Genomic DNA, 17,580 nt, shown 5'->3' on the forward strand with positions numbered 1-17,580 from the left:
CATAACTTGCACATAACATACAATCAAACAATCACGACAAGGACATGAGGGGAAACAGAGGGTTAAATACACAACATGCAATTGATGGGATTGGAACGAGATGTGAAGGAAGACAAGACAAAACCAATGGAAAATGAAAAAGGGATCAGCGATGGCTAGAAAGTCGGTGACGTCAACCGCCGAACGCCGCCCAAACAAGATTCCATATGTGTTATTTCATATTTCTGATGTCTTCACTATTATTCTATTATAGAAAATAGTGAAAATAAAGAAAAAGTAGGTGTGTCCAAACTTTTGACTGGTACTGTATATATATAATCCGGTAGACGGAAACAGCCCGGTGTACTTGAGATTATTCTGGGCAGTCATCCACTTTGATTCTGGGCTGAGTCCGACACCCGATTCCGGGCCGATTCAAGCAGTTCCGGCCCCCCGGAAGAGGACAGCTTCTGGGCCGATTCCTCATTGCTAGCTGGGTTAAGTCTGATTTGGATATAGTTGGCTGTTTTTGCTGCATAACATGTAGAAGTTATCCCTTTTCAGGGATAGTGACTGCTAAATGCTAAGTCCCGATCGTATAATATGCTTGGCATAGCAGCCTACAGAAAATTGTTGACGGTATTCAAAGGTGTGTTTTTACCTGTAATGTAATTGATTGGTAATGATGTTATGAACATGTGTTGGGATTAACATCCATGAAATCATTATACTCCTATTTTACCTCAACATTGAGTGAAATACATACACAGTTGAAGTCGGAAGTTACATAGACCTTAGCCAAATACATTTAAACTCAGTTTTTCACAATTTCTGACATTTAATCCCAGTAAAAATCCCCTGTCTTAGGTCAGTTCGGATCACCACTTTCCTTTAAGAATGTGAAATGTCATAACAGTAGAGAGAATTATTTATTTCAGCTTATAATTCTTTCATAACATTCCCAGTGGGTCAGAAGTTTACATACACTCAATTAGTATTTGGTAGAATTGCCTTTAAATTGTTTAACAATGTCAAATGTTTTGGGTAGCCTTCCACAAGCTTCCCACAATAAGTTGGGTGAATTTTGGCCCATTCCTCCTGACAGAGCTGATGTAACTGAATCAGGTCTGTAGGCCTCCTTGCTGGCACAAGTTTTTTCAGTTCTGCCAGCAAATTTTCTACAGGATTGAGGTCAGGGCTTTGTGATTGCCACTCCAGTACCTTGACTTTGTTGTCCTTAAGCCATTTTGCCACAACTTTGGAAGTATGCTTGAGGTCATTGTCCATTTGGAAGACCCATTTGTGACCAAGCTTTAACTTCCTGACTGATGTCTTGATATGTTGCTAAAATATATCCACACAATTTTCTGTCCTCATGATGCCATCTATTTTGTGAAGTGCACTAGGCCCTCCTGCAGCAAAGCACCCCCACAACATGATTCTGTCATCCCCATGCTTCACAGTTGGAATGATGTTCTTTGGCTTGCAAGCCTCCCCCTTTTTCCTCCAAACATAACGATGGTCATTAATGCCAAACAGTTCTATTTTTGATTCATCAGACCAGAGGACATTTCTCCAAAATGTACGATCTTTGTCCCCATGTGCAGTTGCAAACCGTAATCCGGCTTTTTATGGTGATTTTGGAGCAGTGGCTTCTTCCTCGCAGAGCGGACTTTTAGGTTATGTCGATATAGGACCCATTTTACTGTGGATATAGATACTTTTGTACCAGTTTCCTCCAGCATCTTCACAAGGTCCTTTGCTGTTGTTTTGGGATTGATTTGCACTTTTCGCACCGAAGTACGTTCATCTCTAGGAGACAGAACGAGTCTCTTTCCTGAGCGGTATGGCGGCTCAGTGGTCCCATGGTGTTTATACTTGCATACTGTTGTTTGTACAGGTCAACATGGTACCTTCAGACATTTGGAAATTGCTGCCAAGGATGAACCAGACTTGTGGAGGTCTACATTTGTTTTCTGAGGTCTTGGCTGATTTATTTTGATTTTCCTATGATGTCAATCAAAGAGGCACTGAGTTTGAAGGTAGGCCTTGAAATACATTTGACTCAAATTATTTCAATTCGCTTATCAGAAGTTTCTAAAGCCATGACATAATTTTCTGGAATTTTCCAAGCTGTTTAAAGGCACAGTCAACTTAGTGTATGTAAACTTCTGACCCACTGGAATTGTGATACAATGAATTATAAGTGAAATAATCTGTCTGTAAACAATTGTTTAAAATATTACTTGTGTCATGCACAAAGTAGATGTCCTAACCGACTTCCCAAAACTATAGTTTGTTAACAAGAAATTTGTGGAGTGGTTGAAAAGTGAGTTTTAATGACTCCAACCTAAGTGTATGTAAACTTCCGAGTTCAACTGTATAAACAATAGCCCAAATGTAGACGCATTTTGCTGGAGGGCAATGAGTAGACTTGGGATCTTTCCCCCATGACTCTTTCCCATATGGATTTCCATTGCAATTCCACTGTTTTGGTCGAGTTCGATTGACCTCTTTACCACATCTATTGCGAGTGTACCCGTGACTTTAACAGTGAAATTGGCAGGGTCAGAGGTTCCAAGTTCTATTCATTCTATTTCTATGTGTGCATTGTTGGGGGTGTTTTTTGCCTAGGCAACCGAAGACCCGTTTGTTTCACCAAGGAGCAACAAAGTTTAATCACTTTGTTAAGAGTCCATGTTATGACCGAAACAGACTCAACTGCACGAATGCCCGGCCATCCCATCTACAGTCAGCTGTTCGTTCCATACAACAACATTCCGATTTTTAACGTTTATGACCGTTTTTTTTTTTTTACATGACGGTCTTCATCCATAACTGTCAGTTACATGGATATACTGTAATTGTGCCAGCCCTAACTAAACCAATTATTTAATCAGCATTATTATGTGAGTTGAGTAGACTTCAAAAGGACGAGAACTTGAACTGATGCTCAAAACAACTGAAAACCATGCCCATCATTATCATATTTCCCAGCATGCTTTCTTACAGGTAGATTTTTCAGAATTGTTTGTTTCAATACCTGTTTTTGCATGTAATTTGATTGGTTGATTAACCTTATGCTACACAAACATAAATAACATACATTTCTCTTTACTAATCCAATCTGTTAGTAGTTGGGCTTATTGCGCTCGTTACTGAAATGGCTGTTTAAAGTTGATATGATTTAAGTAGTTTCATTAAGGAATCTTCCTTACCCCGGCAGCCATTCTGGATGCAGGTTGTGGGTGATTAAAAAGTTCCAATTGATTGCTATCCTCACTCTGCCTAGATTTCAATATGAATTACACATCACTTTGCAAGGCAACATAACGTGACTTGCAAAGTGATGTGGCCTGTAAACCAGTAGTTTCAGACCACCATGTTAGGGTGTAACTAGGCCCTTAAAGAAAGGCCTGGTGAGAAATGTAATGAATTGCCATAAATAATTTTATTTTAAAGATAATATATTCACTTAGACAGTAAAACCATTGAATACAACAACCATGACTCTGTCGCTAGGAAATACAGTCATGGGTGGTAACTACAGTTCACTTAAAAGGCAAGGTACTCTGGGAAAAATGCAAATAAGGTAGAATTAGGGATGCGCGATATATCGGTAAGCATATCGGAATCGGACTATATTAGCTAAACATGCCAACATCGGCCCGATGTCTAGTTTAACAACGATGTGCAAAACCGATGTGAAAGCTGATGTGCATACCGATATAACGTAGGTAGATGACGTAATGACGCCACAGCAAAATATAGCGCTACACGTGCAACACAGCATTCCTAACCTAGAACACAATGTGTGCTGTGTGGATCGAGCAGTCAACAAGTCGAGCAGTTATTTGAAAGAGTAAGAACATTTCAGCGAGACAATTCAAAGGCAAAATCCATTAACGCCAAGATAATGGAATTTATTGCCTTTGACAATCAGCCGTTCTCTGTCGTGGATTATGTTGGCTTTCGCCGACTGGTCAAGCACCTCGAGCCATGGTACACACTACCAAGTAGGCGCTATTTTTCAGATGGTGCCCTACCGGAGTTACACAGTATTGTTGAAACTCACATCCATGAGCTACTTGCTATGGGCATCACTGCTATTAACTTCACGACTGACATTTGGACCAGAGATGTCAGCCCCATGAGCATACAGAGTCTGACAGCACAGTTAGTCGATGAGGATTCGTACTGATGAAAGCCTTATTGCTCAAGAATGTGCTGGTTCTCATACCACTGCTGCCATTTCAATGGCATTCGAGAACATGTTTGAAACTTGGAAACATGAACACACACCGAGCTCCATTCAAACAACTGACTGGAGAAATAAGCTCATCAACTGCATCTGCATCAGACATGATACCATCTGTCATGGCATCGAAACACCTGCTGTGGACAAGTGATTCGGTGGCATTCTCTCTGAGCCTCTTTACTGTGTCGCCACCATGCTCGATGCTAGGTACAAGGACCGCTACTTTGATGTAGACAAGAAAACTGGGTTTACATGGTGAAATGTTAGACACAGCTGAGCTGGACAAAATGGAAATGGACACGGTGTGTGTGTGTGTGTGTGTGTGTGTGTGTGTGTGTGTGTGTGTGTGTGTGTGTGTGTGTGTGTGTGTGTGTGTGTGTGTGTGTGTGTGTGTGTGTGTGTGTGTGTGTGTGTGTGTGTGTGTGTGTGTGTGTGTGTGTGTGTGTGTGTGTGTGTGTGTGTGTGTGTGTGTGTGTGTTTCAACTATTTAAGTATACTGGAATGCTTAAAAGGCTGCTAAAATGTTCAATATCAGTTATCGGTATCGGATTTTTTGGCAGGGAAAATATCGGATATCGGAATATCGGCCAAAAATGTCATATCGGTGCATCCCTAGATAGAATATATTCTCAAATTGAACTGTATACTCAACATAAAATTCTATGTTGTTTCAGCTATATTATCAAATGTTGAACAAACTCACAATCCTATTGCAGCTTGATGCATTACAGTTTTTTACAGTGTGTATTCATGCCAGAGAGACCTGGCTCTATCAGTGCAAAATGTTTTTGAGATTACAGCATCTGACTCTCTCTCTCTTTCTTTCTCTTTCTTTCTTTCTTTCTTTCTTTCTTTCTTTCTCTCTGCTGATGAGTGGAAACAGAGTGGCAGATGTTGAGCGACTGATGCCCAATCAAACTCTGCTTTCGCACTACACTCCGCAGAGGTGTACAACAGAGGGGGTAAATTTGGCTGCTCCGGGCAAAGCTCATACATGCTTTTTAAATCTCCCTTATACAACCCCAGTCCTACAGTCCACAAGTCCACATCATCCCAACATTTAACAATAGTTTTGGGGTTGATTTATGGTTAGAAAGCATCTGGATCTGTTGATAGCTGTATCAGGCTTCTGAAACCCATCAAACTAAAACGTATCAACCTCTGCAGTCCTCTGGGGCTTGGATGGGCAAGAATGGACTCTATAAACCCTTCTGTCAGGATGAATGGCCGATGGCACCAAATGACACTCGGTAACATGGACATTTTTCGGAAATGAGAGTTGCAGTTGGTTGACTGCGGGGTAGTGATGATAGTTTTTTTTATATATATATATATATATTTCCCAATTTCCCGAGAACCCTGGTCAAAAGTAGTGCACTATTTATGGAATAGTATTCCATTTGGGATGCACCCAGGTCTCCAATGTCAGCTCGGCGCAGGAGAAACAGGTTCTCCCTTCCATCCTGTGCAGGCATGTCACCCTGATGGAGATTAATGACTTCCCAACTGTCCCTGTCCCCCTCATCCCCGAACAGAGGGGGAAAGGGAGAGGAAGAGATGAAGGGGAGCAGACAGACCATATGCCCACAGCAGCACAGTATCCTAGCAACACCTCCCCGCTCAACCCCCTTATCCTGATTTTGGTAGTACCCTCTCCAGGACTGACCCAGTCAAATTTGTTCTACATTATTACAACAAACACCTGCCCTTAGACAAGACCACCTGGTTCACAGTACTCCTTAGACAACCCTGTCCGTGGTGTTTGGACTGGCCCGGGTGAATCCTTCATGTCCCCCACCCTCCAATCACCTGCCTCTAACTCCCTCATGGTGGGTCTTCCAGGTGCTCTCATCCATCCTCTACCCCTCCTTCTACTGCATGTAAAAACCCAAAACAAAGGTAGTAATTAGAAGTGATATCATCTTCTGCACATCTATCACCCAAGTGTTTCATTTGCCATACTGTAATAATTTCGCCACTATGGCCTATTTATTGCCTCACCCTCCCTTATCCTACCTCATTTGCACACACTGTATATAGACTTTCTCTATTGTATTATTGACTGTATGTTTGTCTGTTCCATGTGTTGTTGTTGTTTGTGTCGCACTGCTTTGCTTTATCTTGGCCAGGTCGCAGTTGTAAATGAGAACTTGTTCTCAACTAGCCTACCTGGTTAAATGAAGGTGAAATAAAAAATAATAATAAAAAGAAGAGTGGAGTTCGGTGTCTTTAAATAAACTCGGAACCTTTTGTGAACCAGACTTTAAAAAATACAAAAAAAACATCGGCCAATGTTAAGCTTAACCCATTATTGTTGCAATTGTGTTAACTGTAGGCCTGGACAAGCTGTGTGACCTGTGTTGTATTTTAGCAGAGTACATTTTGGCCAGACTCCCCTCCACCTCCTCCGCTAGACTACTCCCTGCGGTTAAGTGTGTCAATTCAGAAGGAAGTTGGCAGTTGTCTGCCATCCAGGGCGCCACTATCCAATCGCTCATTATTTACTGAAAGTCCCACAAATAAACACAGGTGTACCTCATCCACACGTGGGTGGACACAGGACCTAAACATTATGTCTACTGTATGTGGCACTGTCTGTCTGGCTCAGAGACCTTATTATCCAATCAAAATAAAGGCCCTTTTAAACAGCTGCAATTACTCTCGCCACAAAAGACAGGAAATAGTACATTTATCCAGGTGAAAGAAGGAGGACAAAAAAGGCACAAAGACCGGACAACACAACACAAACTTAAGAGCAGGGACCAAGGTGAATCTGAAGGAGTTGGGGTATGTGGGAGAGTAATGATCACGACCAAATGTGAGCCATCCCAACCCAGATGGATTACAAACAATTGAGACCTTGTTATAGTTTTTGTTTTGGGGAAGGTATATATTCGGCACATGCACCGGTGATTCCAGACTCAACAGCGGCCAGTGACCCATACCTATTTAGAGCTTTGAGACTGTCTCCAAAATAACAGGAAGCATGCGAGTGGCTGATGGACATGTTTTCCACACCACTCTCATGTGTCTAAATGTCACTAGGTTAATTAACTTCCCACTTCTCTCTGTTTTTAGAGGAGAGGAAAACATCAACATGCAGATTGAATTACCTCAGAGTAAGACACACAATGGCACAATGTTCCCTACTTATGGCTGGCGACACTATACTACCTCTGCTCGTTAATAATCCACATTCATTCCAATACCTTTTAGAACATTCAGTATCCACCTTTGGTCTACAGCGGAACACTAACCCGGTTTGGAATATACATTATGGTCATCTTTATAGACACCTTTATTGCTCAGTATATACAGTGCATTCGTAAAGTATTCAGACCCCTTGACTTTTTCCACATTTTGTTACATTTACAGCCTTATTGTAAAATTGATGAAATAGTTTTTTTCCCTCTTCTATCTACACACAATACCCCATAATGACAAAGCAAAAACATGTTTTTAGGAAATTTTGCAAATGTTTAAAAAATGGAAACTGAAATATCACATTTACATTGGTATTTTGACCCTTTACTCAGTTCTTTGTTGAAGCACCCTTGGCATTGATTATAACCATCACTCCTGTGTTCCAAAGGCATGTTGTGTTAGCTAATCCAAGTTTATAATTTTAAAAGGCTAATTGATCATTAGAAACCCTTTTGCAATTTTGTTAGCACAGCTGAAAACTGTTGTTCTGATAAAAGAAACCATGTGCCATGGAATCGGTACATCGAAAATCTCTTCCCATTTATTTTGCAACCTGTCTGGCATGTCAACTGTCAACATTTTTGTCCTCAAACGAAACTGGTATTAGTTTCTATTTATGCAAATTCCTTTCGGCCAATTTGTATCTTTAATATATGGCAGGCAAACAAGTTCTCTACCTTCTCCCTTTTCCACTTGCTTCCTCCATTTTTGTGCTAATAATGTAATCAGTTGGTTGTAAATTTGGATTGAGCAGATATTCCCATATATTTTCAATAGCTGCATGTGACATAACTCCTCCGTTTATTTTCATTAAATATATCATTCATAAATATAATAAACATTTTTTGAATGTTTTTATTAATCAGTATATTTGAGTTTAACCATAACATTTGTTGTAATATTTGTTCCATCTTTTCTGCAGGAGACAACTGAAATTGTAAACAGCTTTGTATGGCTTGATTCTTAAAAATATATATTTTTAAATTATTTAGTCGGAAATGAGAAGCTGTAATCTGTATAAAGGCAAAAAAGCCATTATTGAACAAAGGATGAGCCTTAATAATCTACTGGAGAATCATTTTGGGTTTAAGTATAACGTATGTATGAGTGAAGCTTTTAGTGAGAGGTTTAAAGCTTTAATATTTCATAATTTTAGCCCCCAAACTCATATTCATGATATAAATAGGCATGTTTAATTTTGTCTGGCTTAACATTCCAAATAAAATGAAATATTTATGCTCATATGATTTAAAAACGAGTCGTCTGGAGTAGGCAGTGCCATTAATAAGTAAGTTAACTGTGATAGGAGCAAATAGTTATGGTTGCAGAATCTTATCTATTTTTGTTCATTTATAAGTTTGTTAATATTTTTTGAGATGTGAATACCAAGCATGTCTACTTAACCATCCGTCCATTTTATTGGTAAACTACAAGGTAGTGTAAACACTGTATTTTTTAACGATCCAATACTTAATATGGTACACTTGTCATAATTAGGTCTTAGTCCAGAGAGGCTCGAAAAGTGATCAAGATCTTCAATGAGACTGTGCAGGGATCCAGATTGCGGACTTAGGACAAAACTTGAGTCATCAGCATACATTGACACACTGGATTTCTAACCCCTTGATGTTCTTCTTCGATCTAATTTTAAAAGCAAGCATTTCAATGGCCATAATAAATAAATATGTAGACAACAGACAGCCTTGTTTTACTCCTCTTAAAAGCTCAATACTTTCTGAGAAGTAACCATTATTTACTATTTTACATCTGGGGTTGCTGTACATAACTTTAACCCATTGTATAAGAGATTCACCGAAATTAAACCAGGCATTTATATATAAATTCTAGTCGTACTTTATCAAATGCATTTTCAAAATCTGCTATGAAGACGAGGGGTGGTATCTTTGATGTTTCATAATGGTCAATTGTTTCAAGTAATTGTTGTATATTATCTCCAATATATCGTCCGTGTAAAAAACCTGTCTGATCTGGATGAACAATATCTGGTAAAACCTGTTTTATTCTATGTGCTATGCATTTCACCAGAATTTTCGCAAGTGTAAGAGGCCTCCAGTTTTTTTTAAATGGACTGGATCTTTATACTTACCACCTGGGTCATGTTTTAGTAGTAATGAAATCCGAATTTCATGTTGAGTACCTGAAATCTACCATTTTTGTAGGAGTAAATAGAACATGATAATAATGGATATTTGAGTACATCAAAAAAGGTCTGATTATACCTCTACTGGTATACCATCAAGCCCTGGTGTTTTTCCAGACTGAAATGTTTTTATTGCCTCAAAAAGTTAATTTTATATTATTATTATTAGGAAATAAATCCTTACAGTTAACATCATTCAGGGGAAATGGAGGAGAATGAAAAGAAAACATGCTTAAACTATTTTGATTCCTCTTTCAAAATGTAATCTGGTTAATCATGGATGACTCCATCATTTGTAACGAGTTTCTGTAAATTATTTTTGATAGCAATTCTATGTTGAAGATTCAATAATTTATTTTGACATTTTTCACAATTTTCTATCCAATTTGCTTTATTTTTGTAATACATTACACTTGATCATTCTTGAATAAGTACCTCCATTTCTTTTTGTTTTTACTCTAATTTATTTTGTGCCTCTATAGTAGTTTTCCATTACCACCTACCTGCGCTGTTACTTACTCTATTTCCTTTATTAGTCTAATCTCTGCTTTTGTTTTAATGATGAGTATTGTATTGAATGGCCTCTAAAAGTACATTTAAAAGTAAGGGGATCTGCTGTACCTATGTTGTGCAAAAAAGTCAATTATTTAATCAATAGGATTTGATTACATTTTCAATATCCCCGTCCACGTGGACATTCTGTAAGGGTTGTATATATGGAGGCCAATTAGATGGTGGTCCAATGGTATTCGGTCTCCTATTAATACTTTTATAAACTTTTTTTTTTTAACTTTTGATGCCAGCAAGAATGAGACTAGGAAGAAGTCCAGATGGCTAGTTTGATTAAGCCTCCTACATGTATATCTCACTAGGTCAGGGTTTTTCAGCCTCCATATATCCACTAGTTCTAATGTATCCATGATCTTCGTGATCTCCTTAAGTGCTTGAGGGTGATAGTTTGTGGTGTGATTTTCTTTACGATCCATTGAGCTTCTTAAAACCGTATGATAATCTTAATTCGTTGCTTGTGAGCTCAATAGATTATTATATATATTTTAGAAGAAGTGTGGATCATTATTATTTGGCCTGTATAATTCATTAGCCAGATCTGTTTTTGATCCAATAGCATATTTAAAATAATCAATTTTCTTTGCGGATCTGTTTGCTCAGTTTGCACAATGAGATCAAAATGTGTATTAATTAGTAAAATCACCCATTTTGAGTTTCTTTGCCCATGACAAAAATATATTTCTCCCTCCGAGTCCTTTTCCCACCCAACCTAATCTATATTCGTAGAATGAGTTTCCTGTAAACAATAGATAATATATTGTTTCTTATTTTGTTAAGATCTGCCAAGCCATTACAATTATACCTGTCTATACTTATTTCCCCACTTACCATAATGATACCAAAGCTTCAAGTATACTTACCACAACCAATGTTTGTAAACTTACCATTAAAAAGGACCATGATGATTAAGTGTCCATATAGCTGTACCATAATATTTGTACTGTTAAGCATACTGTAGCTGCAATTCCAATTGTCCTCATATTCCACCCACTAAAACCTACCCCCATATCTGGGTCTGTTGTCACTAAGACCATCTCCCTGACTCATGACGCACATTTGCATCCTAAGGTAAACCCTTGGCTGCCAATTGGTGTAGGCCAGAGGGAAATAACATACATATCATAAATATCTATGAGGGTGCTTTTTAAGAGAACTAACCAAATAACATGGATAACAGTCAGAAAACAAGAAATAGTAACAATAATAGATCATATTAATAGAAATAACAACAGCACAATCTTATAAATGCATGCTCATATTTAGAGAGTCCTAGCAAGACTATAAGCATGTCAGCCCAGCCTGCTCAGTTCATTCGATTCAATTGTCCTAAATGTTTTGAAAAAAATGAAGAGAAAACTACCTATATACATCGCAAGACCAGTTCTTAATGTCCATCACATCACATCCTCATTATATCCTGTTTAATTCTTACAACAAAAAAAGGAAGAAGGAAAAAATAACATTGTTTCTAATGTCCGCTAATGGCTGCAAGTAAAACATTGTCTTAGGCATCACACTACCCATAAAGGAATACCCAAGTTTAACTTACAATTGACTCTGACACAGCCATGGCACGATAGCCAAGAATACATGCAGTACTGACAATCCAGAGCAAGTAAACCTGTAAACCAACCGTCTCTCCACCCATACACATTCTTTTTTATTCCAGGGTCGTTGCTCTAACACATTGGCTGTTGTTTACAGGCCAAAATCATTGGGGTCAAGAATATAAAAGGTAGCGTAGATATCTTATATATAGAAATATATCATATACCTCTCCCTTAGAGAAGTACTACCAGTGGTGGAAAACGTACCCAGTTGTCATACGAGTAAAAGTAAAGATACCTTAATAGAAAAATGACTCAAGTAAAAGTAAAAGTCACCCAGTAAAACACTACTTGAGTAAAAGTCTAAAAGCATTTGGTTTTAAATATACAGTTGAATTCGGAAGTTTACATACACTTAGGTTGGAGTCAATAAAACTCATTTTTCAACCACTCCACAAATTTCTTGTTAACAAACTATAGTTTTGGCAAGTCGGTTAGGACATCTACTTTGTGCAAGACACAAGTAATTTTTCCAACAATTGTTTACAGACAGATTATTTGACTTATAATTAACTGTATCACAATTCCAGTGGGTCAGAAGTTTACATACACTAAGTTGACTGTGCCTTTAAACAGCTTGGAAAATTCCAGAAAATGATGTCATGGCTTTAGAAGCTTCTATTAGGCTAATTGACATCATTTGAGTCAATTGGAAGTGTAACTGTGGATGTATTTCAAGGCCTTCCTTCAAACTCAGGGCCTCTTTGCTTGACATCATGGGAAAATCAAAAGAAATCAGCCAAGACCTCAGAAAAAATATTGTAGACCTCCACAAGTCTGGTTCATCCTTGGGAGCAATTTCCAAACACCTGAAGGTACCAGGTTCATCTGTACAAACAATAGCGTACAAGTATAACCACCATGGGACCACACAGCTGTCATACTGCTCAGGAAGGAGACGCGTTCTGTCTCCTAGAGATTCATGTAATTTGGTGGGAAAAGGGCAAATCAATCCCAGAACAACAGCAAAGGACCTTGTGGAGATGCTGGAGGAAACCGGTACAAAAGTATCTATATCCACAGTAAAATGGGTCCTATATCGACATAACCTGAAAGGCCGCTCAGCAAGGAAGAAGCCACTGCTCCGAAACCGCCATAAAAAAGCAAGAATATGGTTTGCAACTGCACATGGGGAAAAGTATTGTAATTTTGGGAGAAATGTCATCTGGTCTGATGAAACAAAAATAGAACTGTTTGTCAATAATAACTATCATTATGTTTGGAGGAAAAAGGGGGAGGCTTGCAAACCCGAAGAACACCATCCCAACCGTGAAACACGGGGGTGGCAGCATCATGTTGTGGGGGTGCTTTGCTGCAGGAGGGACTGGTGCACTTCACAAAATAGATGGCATCATGAGGTAAGAAAATTATGTGGATATATTTTTAGCAACATCAAGAAATCAGTCAGGAAGTTAAAGCTTGATCGTAAATGGGTCTTCCAAATGGACTATGACCCCAAGCATGTGAGTGGTTAACCTAAGACAGGGGATTTTTACTAGGATTAAATGTCAGGCTAAAGAGTTCAATCTTGGATTCATCAGACCTGAGAGTCCTTTAGTTGCCCTTTGGAAAACTCCAAGCGGGCTGTCATGTGCCTTTTACTGAGGTGTGGTTCCGTCTGGCCAATCTACCAAAAAGGCCTGATTGGTGGAGTGCTGCAGAGATGGTTGTCCTTCTGGAATGCCTGTCAGAGTGACCAATGGGTTCTTGGTCACCTCCCTGACCAAGGCCCTTCTCCCCCATTGCTCAATTTGGCCAGGCTGCCAGCTCTAGGAAGAGTGTTGGTGGTTCCAAACTTCTTCTATTTAAGAATGATGGAGGCCACTATGTTCTTGGTGACCTTCAATGCTGCTGACATTTTTTGGTACCGTTCCCCAGATCTGTGCCTCGACACAATCCTGTCTCGGAGCTCTATGGCAATTCCTTCAACCTCATGGCTTGGTTTTTGCTCTGACATGCACTGTCAACTGTGGGACCTTGTATAGACAGGTGTGTGCCTTTCCATATCATCTCCAATCAATTGAATTTACCACAGGTGGACTCCAATCAAGTTGTAGAAACATCTCAAGGATGATCAATAGAAACAGGATGCACCTGAGCTCAATTTTGAGTCTCATTGCAAAGGGTTTGAATACTGGTATAAATAAGGTATTTCTGTTTTTGTTTTTTTACATTTGCAAACATTTCTAAAATCTGTTTTCACTTTACTATTATGGGGTATTGTGTGTAGATTGATGAGGAAATTTTTTATTTAATACATTTTTCAATAAGGCATTATCGTAACACAATGTTGAAAAAGTCAAGGGGTCTGAATACATTCCGAACGCACTGTGCCTAAAGATGTCTGAAAACACCGCATAATATGAGCTGAATTATAAACATCAGGGAATTTTGCCCCTTGAAAAGTAAAACTATTATGACAGTGTCTGTTTGCATTGTCAGTTGGATCTCTGCAACCTTCTTAATTTAGCATGAACAGTATTTGTATTTATATTACATTTACAGAATTTATGTGACATTTTTCTGGCATGATGTGAAGCTCACTCACTTCTCTATAGCCTCTGACGTCACATCAGAGACCACATTTTTTTGGATGTGCAATTGTCGCCACTGATCACAAGGCCCTGGCAAAATGACCCAGAAAATTGTTTACATATACTTTCCCATAATCCTGAATTATCCATTGGATTAAAAGATTCCCTTCAGTTCCCATGGATATGGCACATGAAACCCCGTTGTCTCAACCTCAGTCTTGAAACATTACTGTTTATGCTGACCTACATACAAAAGTACATAGTTCGACTGGGATGTCGGGTATCAGGCTCCAGAGACCTCACACACAGACAGACATGGCAGCCACAGCCCGATCCACCATCCCATGACCAAAGGACTCCCACTGAACCGAAATGCACTGGAGGGTGCACGTTACATGTTAAACATACAACCTGGCTCTAGTCTGAGGCTCTGTACTCCTGGGGGCCCCTCTCTCCTCTCTGTACTTCCCTTTGATATGTGGCACAACCTGACACCTTCAGGGGCAGAGGAGACTCAAGGGGAATGTTAAACGCTCCATCCTTTAGAGATGAAATGCTCCACATAAATCATTGATTAGCCTTCACCCTCCCATACCCACCCCCATCTACCACCTTGCTTCCTGGCTAGATAGCTGAAACGGTGCAAACGCATGTTATTTTATCATTAATAGCACTTCTGCCAATTAGGGACACATTTTTGGCGGTTTGGCCTTATAGATGTAGAGCTGTAGAGGACAGCAGTCGTAAAGGGGTGGCCACATTGTTCATCTTCAGAGGGGAAATAGTTGAAACAAAAGAAAAACAGAACAGAGGATGTTGTGTGGCTGGTAGTGGTGGATGTGCATACTCAGATATTTGGTGGTAAATGCATTGTGTGTGTGTGTGTGTGTGTGTGTGTGTGTGTGTGTGTGTGTGTGTGTGTGTGTGTGTGTGTGTGTGTGTGTGTGTGTGTGTGTGTGTGTTTGTGTTTGTGTGTGTGTGTGTGTGTGTGTGTGTGTGTGTGTGTGTGTGTGTGTGTGTGTGTGTGTGTGTGTGTGTGTGTGTGTGTGACTGTGGATCCAAATCAAGTATCCAAAATGTGTGAGTGCGTGTGTACAGTATAGATTTAGTATGGGGTCATGTAGATCTCTGATAAGTGGTCCTCATCTCTTGTCCTGTCTCGCCCGGGGCTGGTAGCCTACACTATTAACTTAATGTCACCCTTTCCCCTGACGTGTGTCTGTCCTGCTCTGCCCTGCCATGGATGTGGAACTACACAGATATAATGATCCTATCCTACTAGTGCCTCAGCCGCCCTGTGTGCAGTACAGACTGCTCTATGCTGATAGCATGTCACAGACATCTATGTGTGAAAGCAGTATAGTGAATAACAGCAGTATAACAGGCATGGGCTATAGGACAAAATAAACAAAATAACATTTAATTTGTTTTATTGTCACATACACCGGTTACGTGCAGTGAAACGTTTGGTTTTACCCTCCGCCCTGGAATATACCCCCTTGGAACTACAAGGCATCTGCCACTGATGGCTACAGTCGACGGAGGCGGGTTTGAGCGTAGGGAGGTGTGACAGCGACGGTAATATTTCATTGGCCAGACGTGCTAGACAAACAGCCAGAACATCAAATCGGGAAGACTAGTAAATTATGTCGTTCATATCCAGACGTTCCCTCCGCATCATGCGTAGGCTAATGTAAACTAAAGCAGTAGATTACACATACCCATCCCCCGTTCTCCTGAATCCAGTTGAGCAGTGGTCCATTTAGATACTCTGTCATCCACACCGCGATGTGATCCACCTGCGACGTCATCTCCTTGTTCACGCATTCCACGCATATTGTGCCCCCGAACTCGAAGAAGGCGATAATCCGTCCCCAGTTAACCCCATCCCTGAACAGCTCGTCTATCACCTCTCTAAATCTCCTCTCAGCCGTGGAGGATGTGAGATACAGCTGGTGTGACATCTCTGCGAAGTCGGGCTGGTACAGTCTTTCGAGTTCGTCCCCGGCCTCACGCAAAACTCTGTGAATAGCTGCATGCGGGTCCGGTTGGGAGAGCCATTTGGAAAGACGAGGGACGCTGCCCGGTCCGCCGTTATTGGCCCCGTGGCACCGCCGAGCCAAACCCGGCCGAGGAGAAATCATCGACCCATTATTAGCAGCACCTTCCTCCTCCTCGGCATCCTCGAAATCCCACGCATATCCTCGTTTCAAGAGTTTGTGACAAATGTACTTTTCCACTATAAAGCGGTTGTCGTCGTTTGCCATTATGATTGCCACTGATGACCTCCAAAATCCTCGTTTTTAAGAATAATACATCATAATTGTATATATGCACTGCATCGCACAATACATCAGATCAAACGAAAAGTGTATTTCTGAGAAAATGTTCTGTTCAAGTTTTTAGGATAGCCGCCTACAATTGAACGGTGCAAAACGAAACACTGGAAAGGGAGCGATATGTGTGGATTGAAAAACGGCCCCTTCACCCAACTAGGCTGAAACCGTGAAAAGTCAAAATATAAACCACGTCAGAATTTCCAAATGTTTCCAATTGTGCTCTCAAAATAAAATATTCGAAGCGTTGGTCGAAAAGTGGCGACAGTTCCCTTCTCTGTAGACTCCAAATCTAGACAGCCAGAAATACGGAAGAGATAAAAAATATTCTCCATATGCACATAATGTACACTACAAATACATGACCGAAAATCTACATATGAAGGTCAACGTCGCATGCATCCAGAATATGACACCGAAAACTATTCCAGCGGCGTTTTACGCATACAGAAAGACGTTTTGAGTGAGGAATGTATCCCACAATTGCTGCCTGTTGTACACTCTTTGCTGGTGAGGTATTTCTTGTGTCAGGGGCGTTTCTAGGATTTGAAGACATTAGGGGCTTAGCCCAAAGCCAGTAGGGGGGTCCGGGGGCATCCTACCCCGGTAAAAAAAAAGGAATTTCAAGAGCTAAATGCGCTAATTTGGTGCACTTTGAGATGGATATTGAGACATTAGAACATTGAGAGATTAGATATTTTTCAGGTAACTTGCACTTAACCACCTGCCATAGCAGACACTGCCAGTACTTAATTACAGAAACTATGTGGGTCTCTCTACTGGAACACTCTCTACTCTTTACTCTGGAACACATACAGTGCCTTCAGAAAGTATTCACACCCCCTGACTTTTTCCAAATTTTGAAGTTTAAAATTGAAGTTTAAAAGCCTGATTAAATTTAGATTTAATGTCACTGGCCTACACACAATAC

The 17,580-nt window shown here is 40.0% G+C and overlaps 1 protein-coding gene across 1 annotated transcript in view; it reads right to left on the reverse strand.

The window, feature by feature from the left end:
* Nucleotides 1-17,168, reverse strand: part of LOC135558772 (apoptosis regulator Bcl-2-like) — a 59,889-nt gene extending 42,721 nt beyond the window's left edge. The window contains exon 1 of the mRNA XM_064992885.1: nt 16,035-17,168. Coding sequence (XP_064848957.1) covers nt 16,035-16,580 — 546 coding nt within the window. The 5' untranslated portion in view covers nt 16,581-17,168. The remainder of the gene's footprint in view (nt 1-16,034) is intronic.
* Nucleotides 17,169-17,580: the final 412 nt, after the last annotated feature.

The sequence above is a fragment of the Oncorhynchus masou genome, chromosome 17, assembly GCF_036934945.1.
Source record: "Oncorhynchus masou masou isolate Uvic2021 chromosome 17, UVic_Omas_1.1, whole genome shotgun sequence".
Taxonomy (NCBI): Eukaryota; Metazoa; Chordata; class Actinopteri; order Salmoniformes; family Salmonidae; genus Oncorhynchus; species Oncorhynchus masou.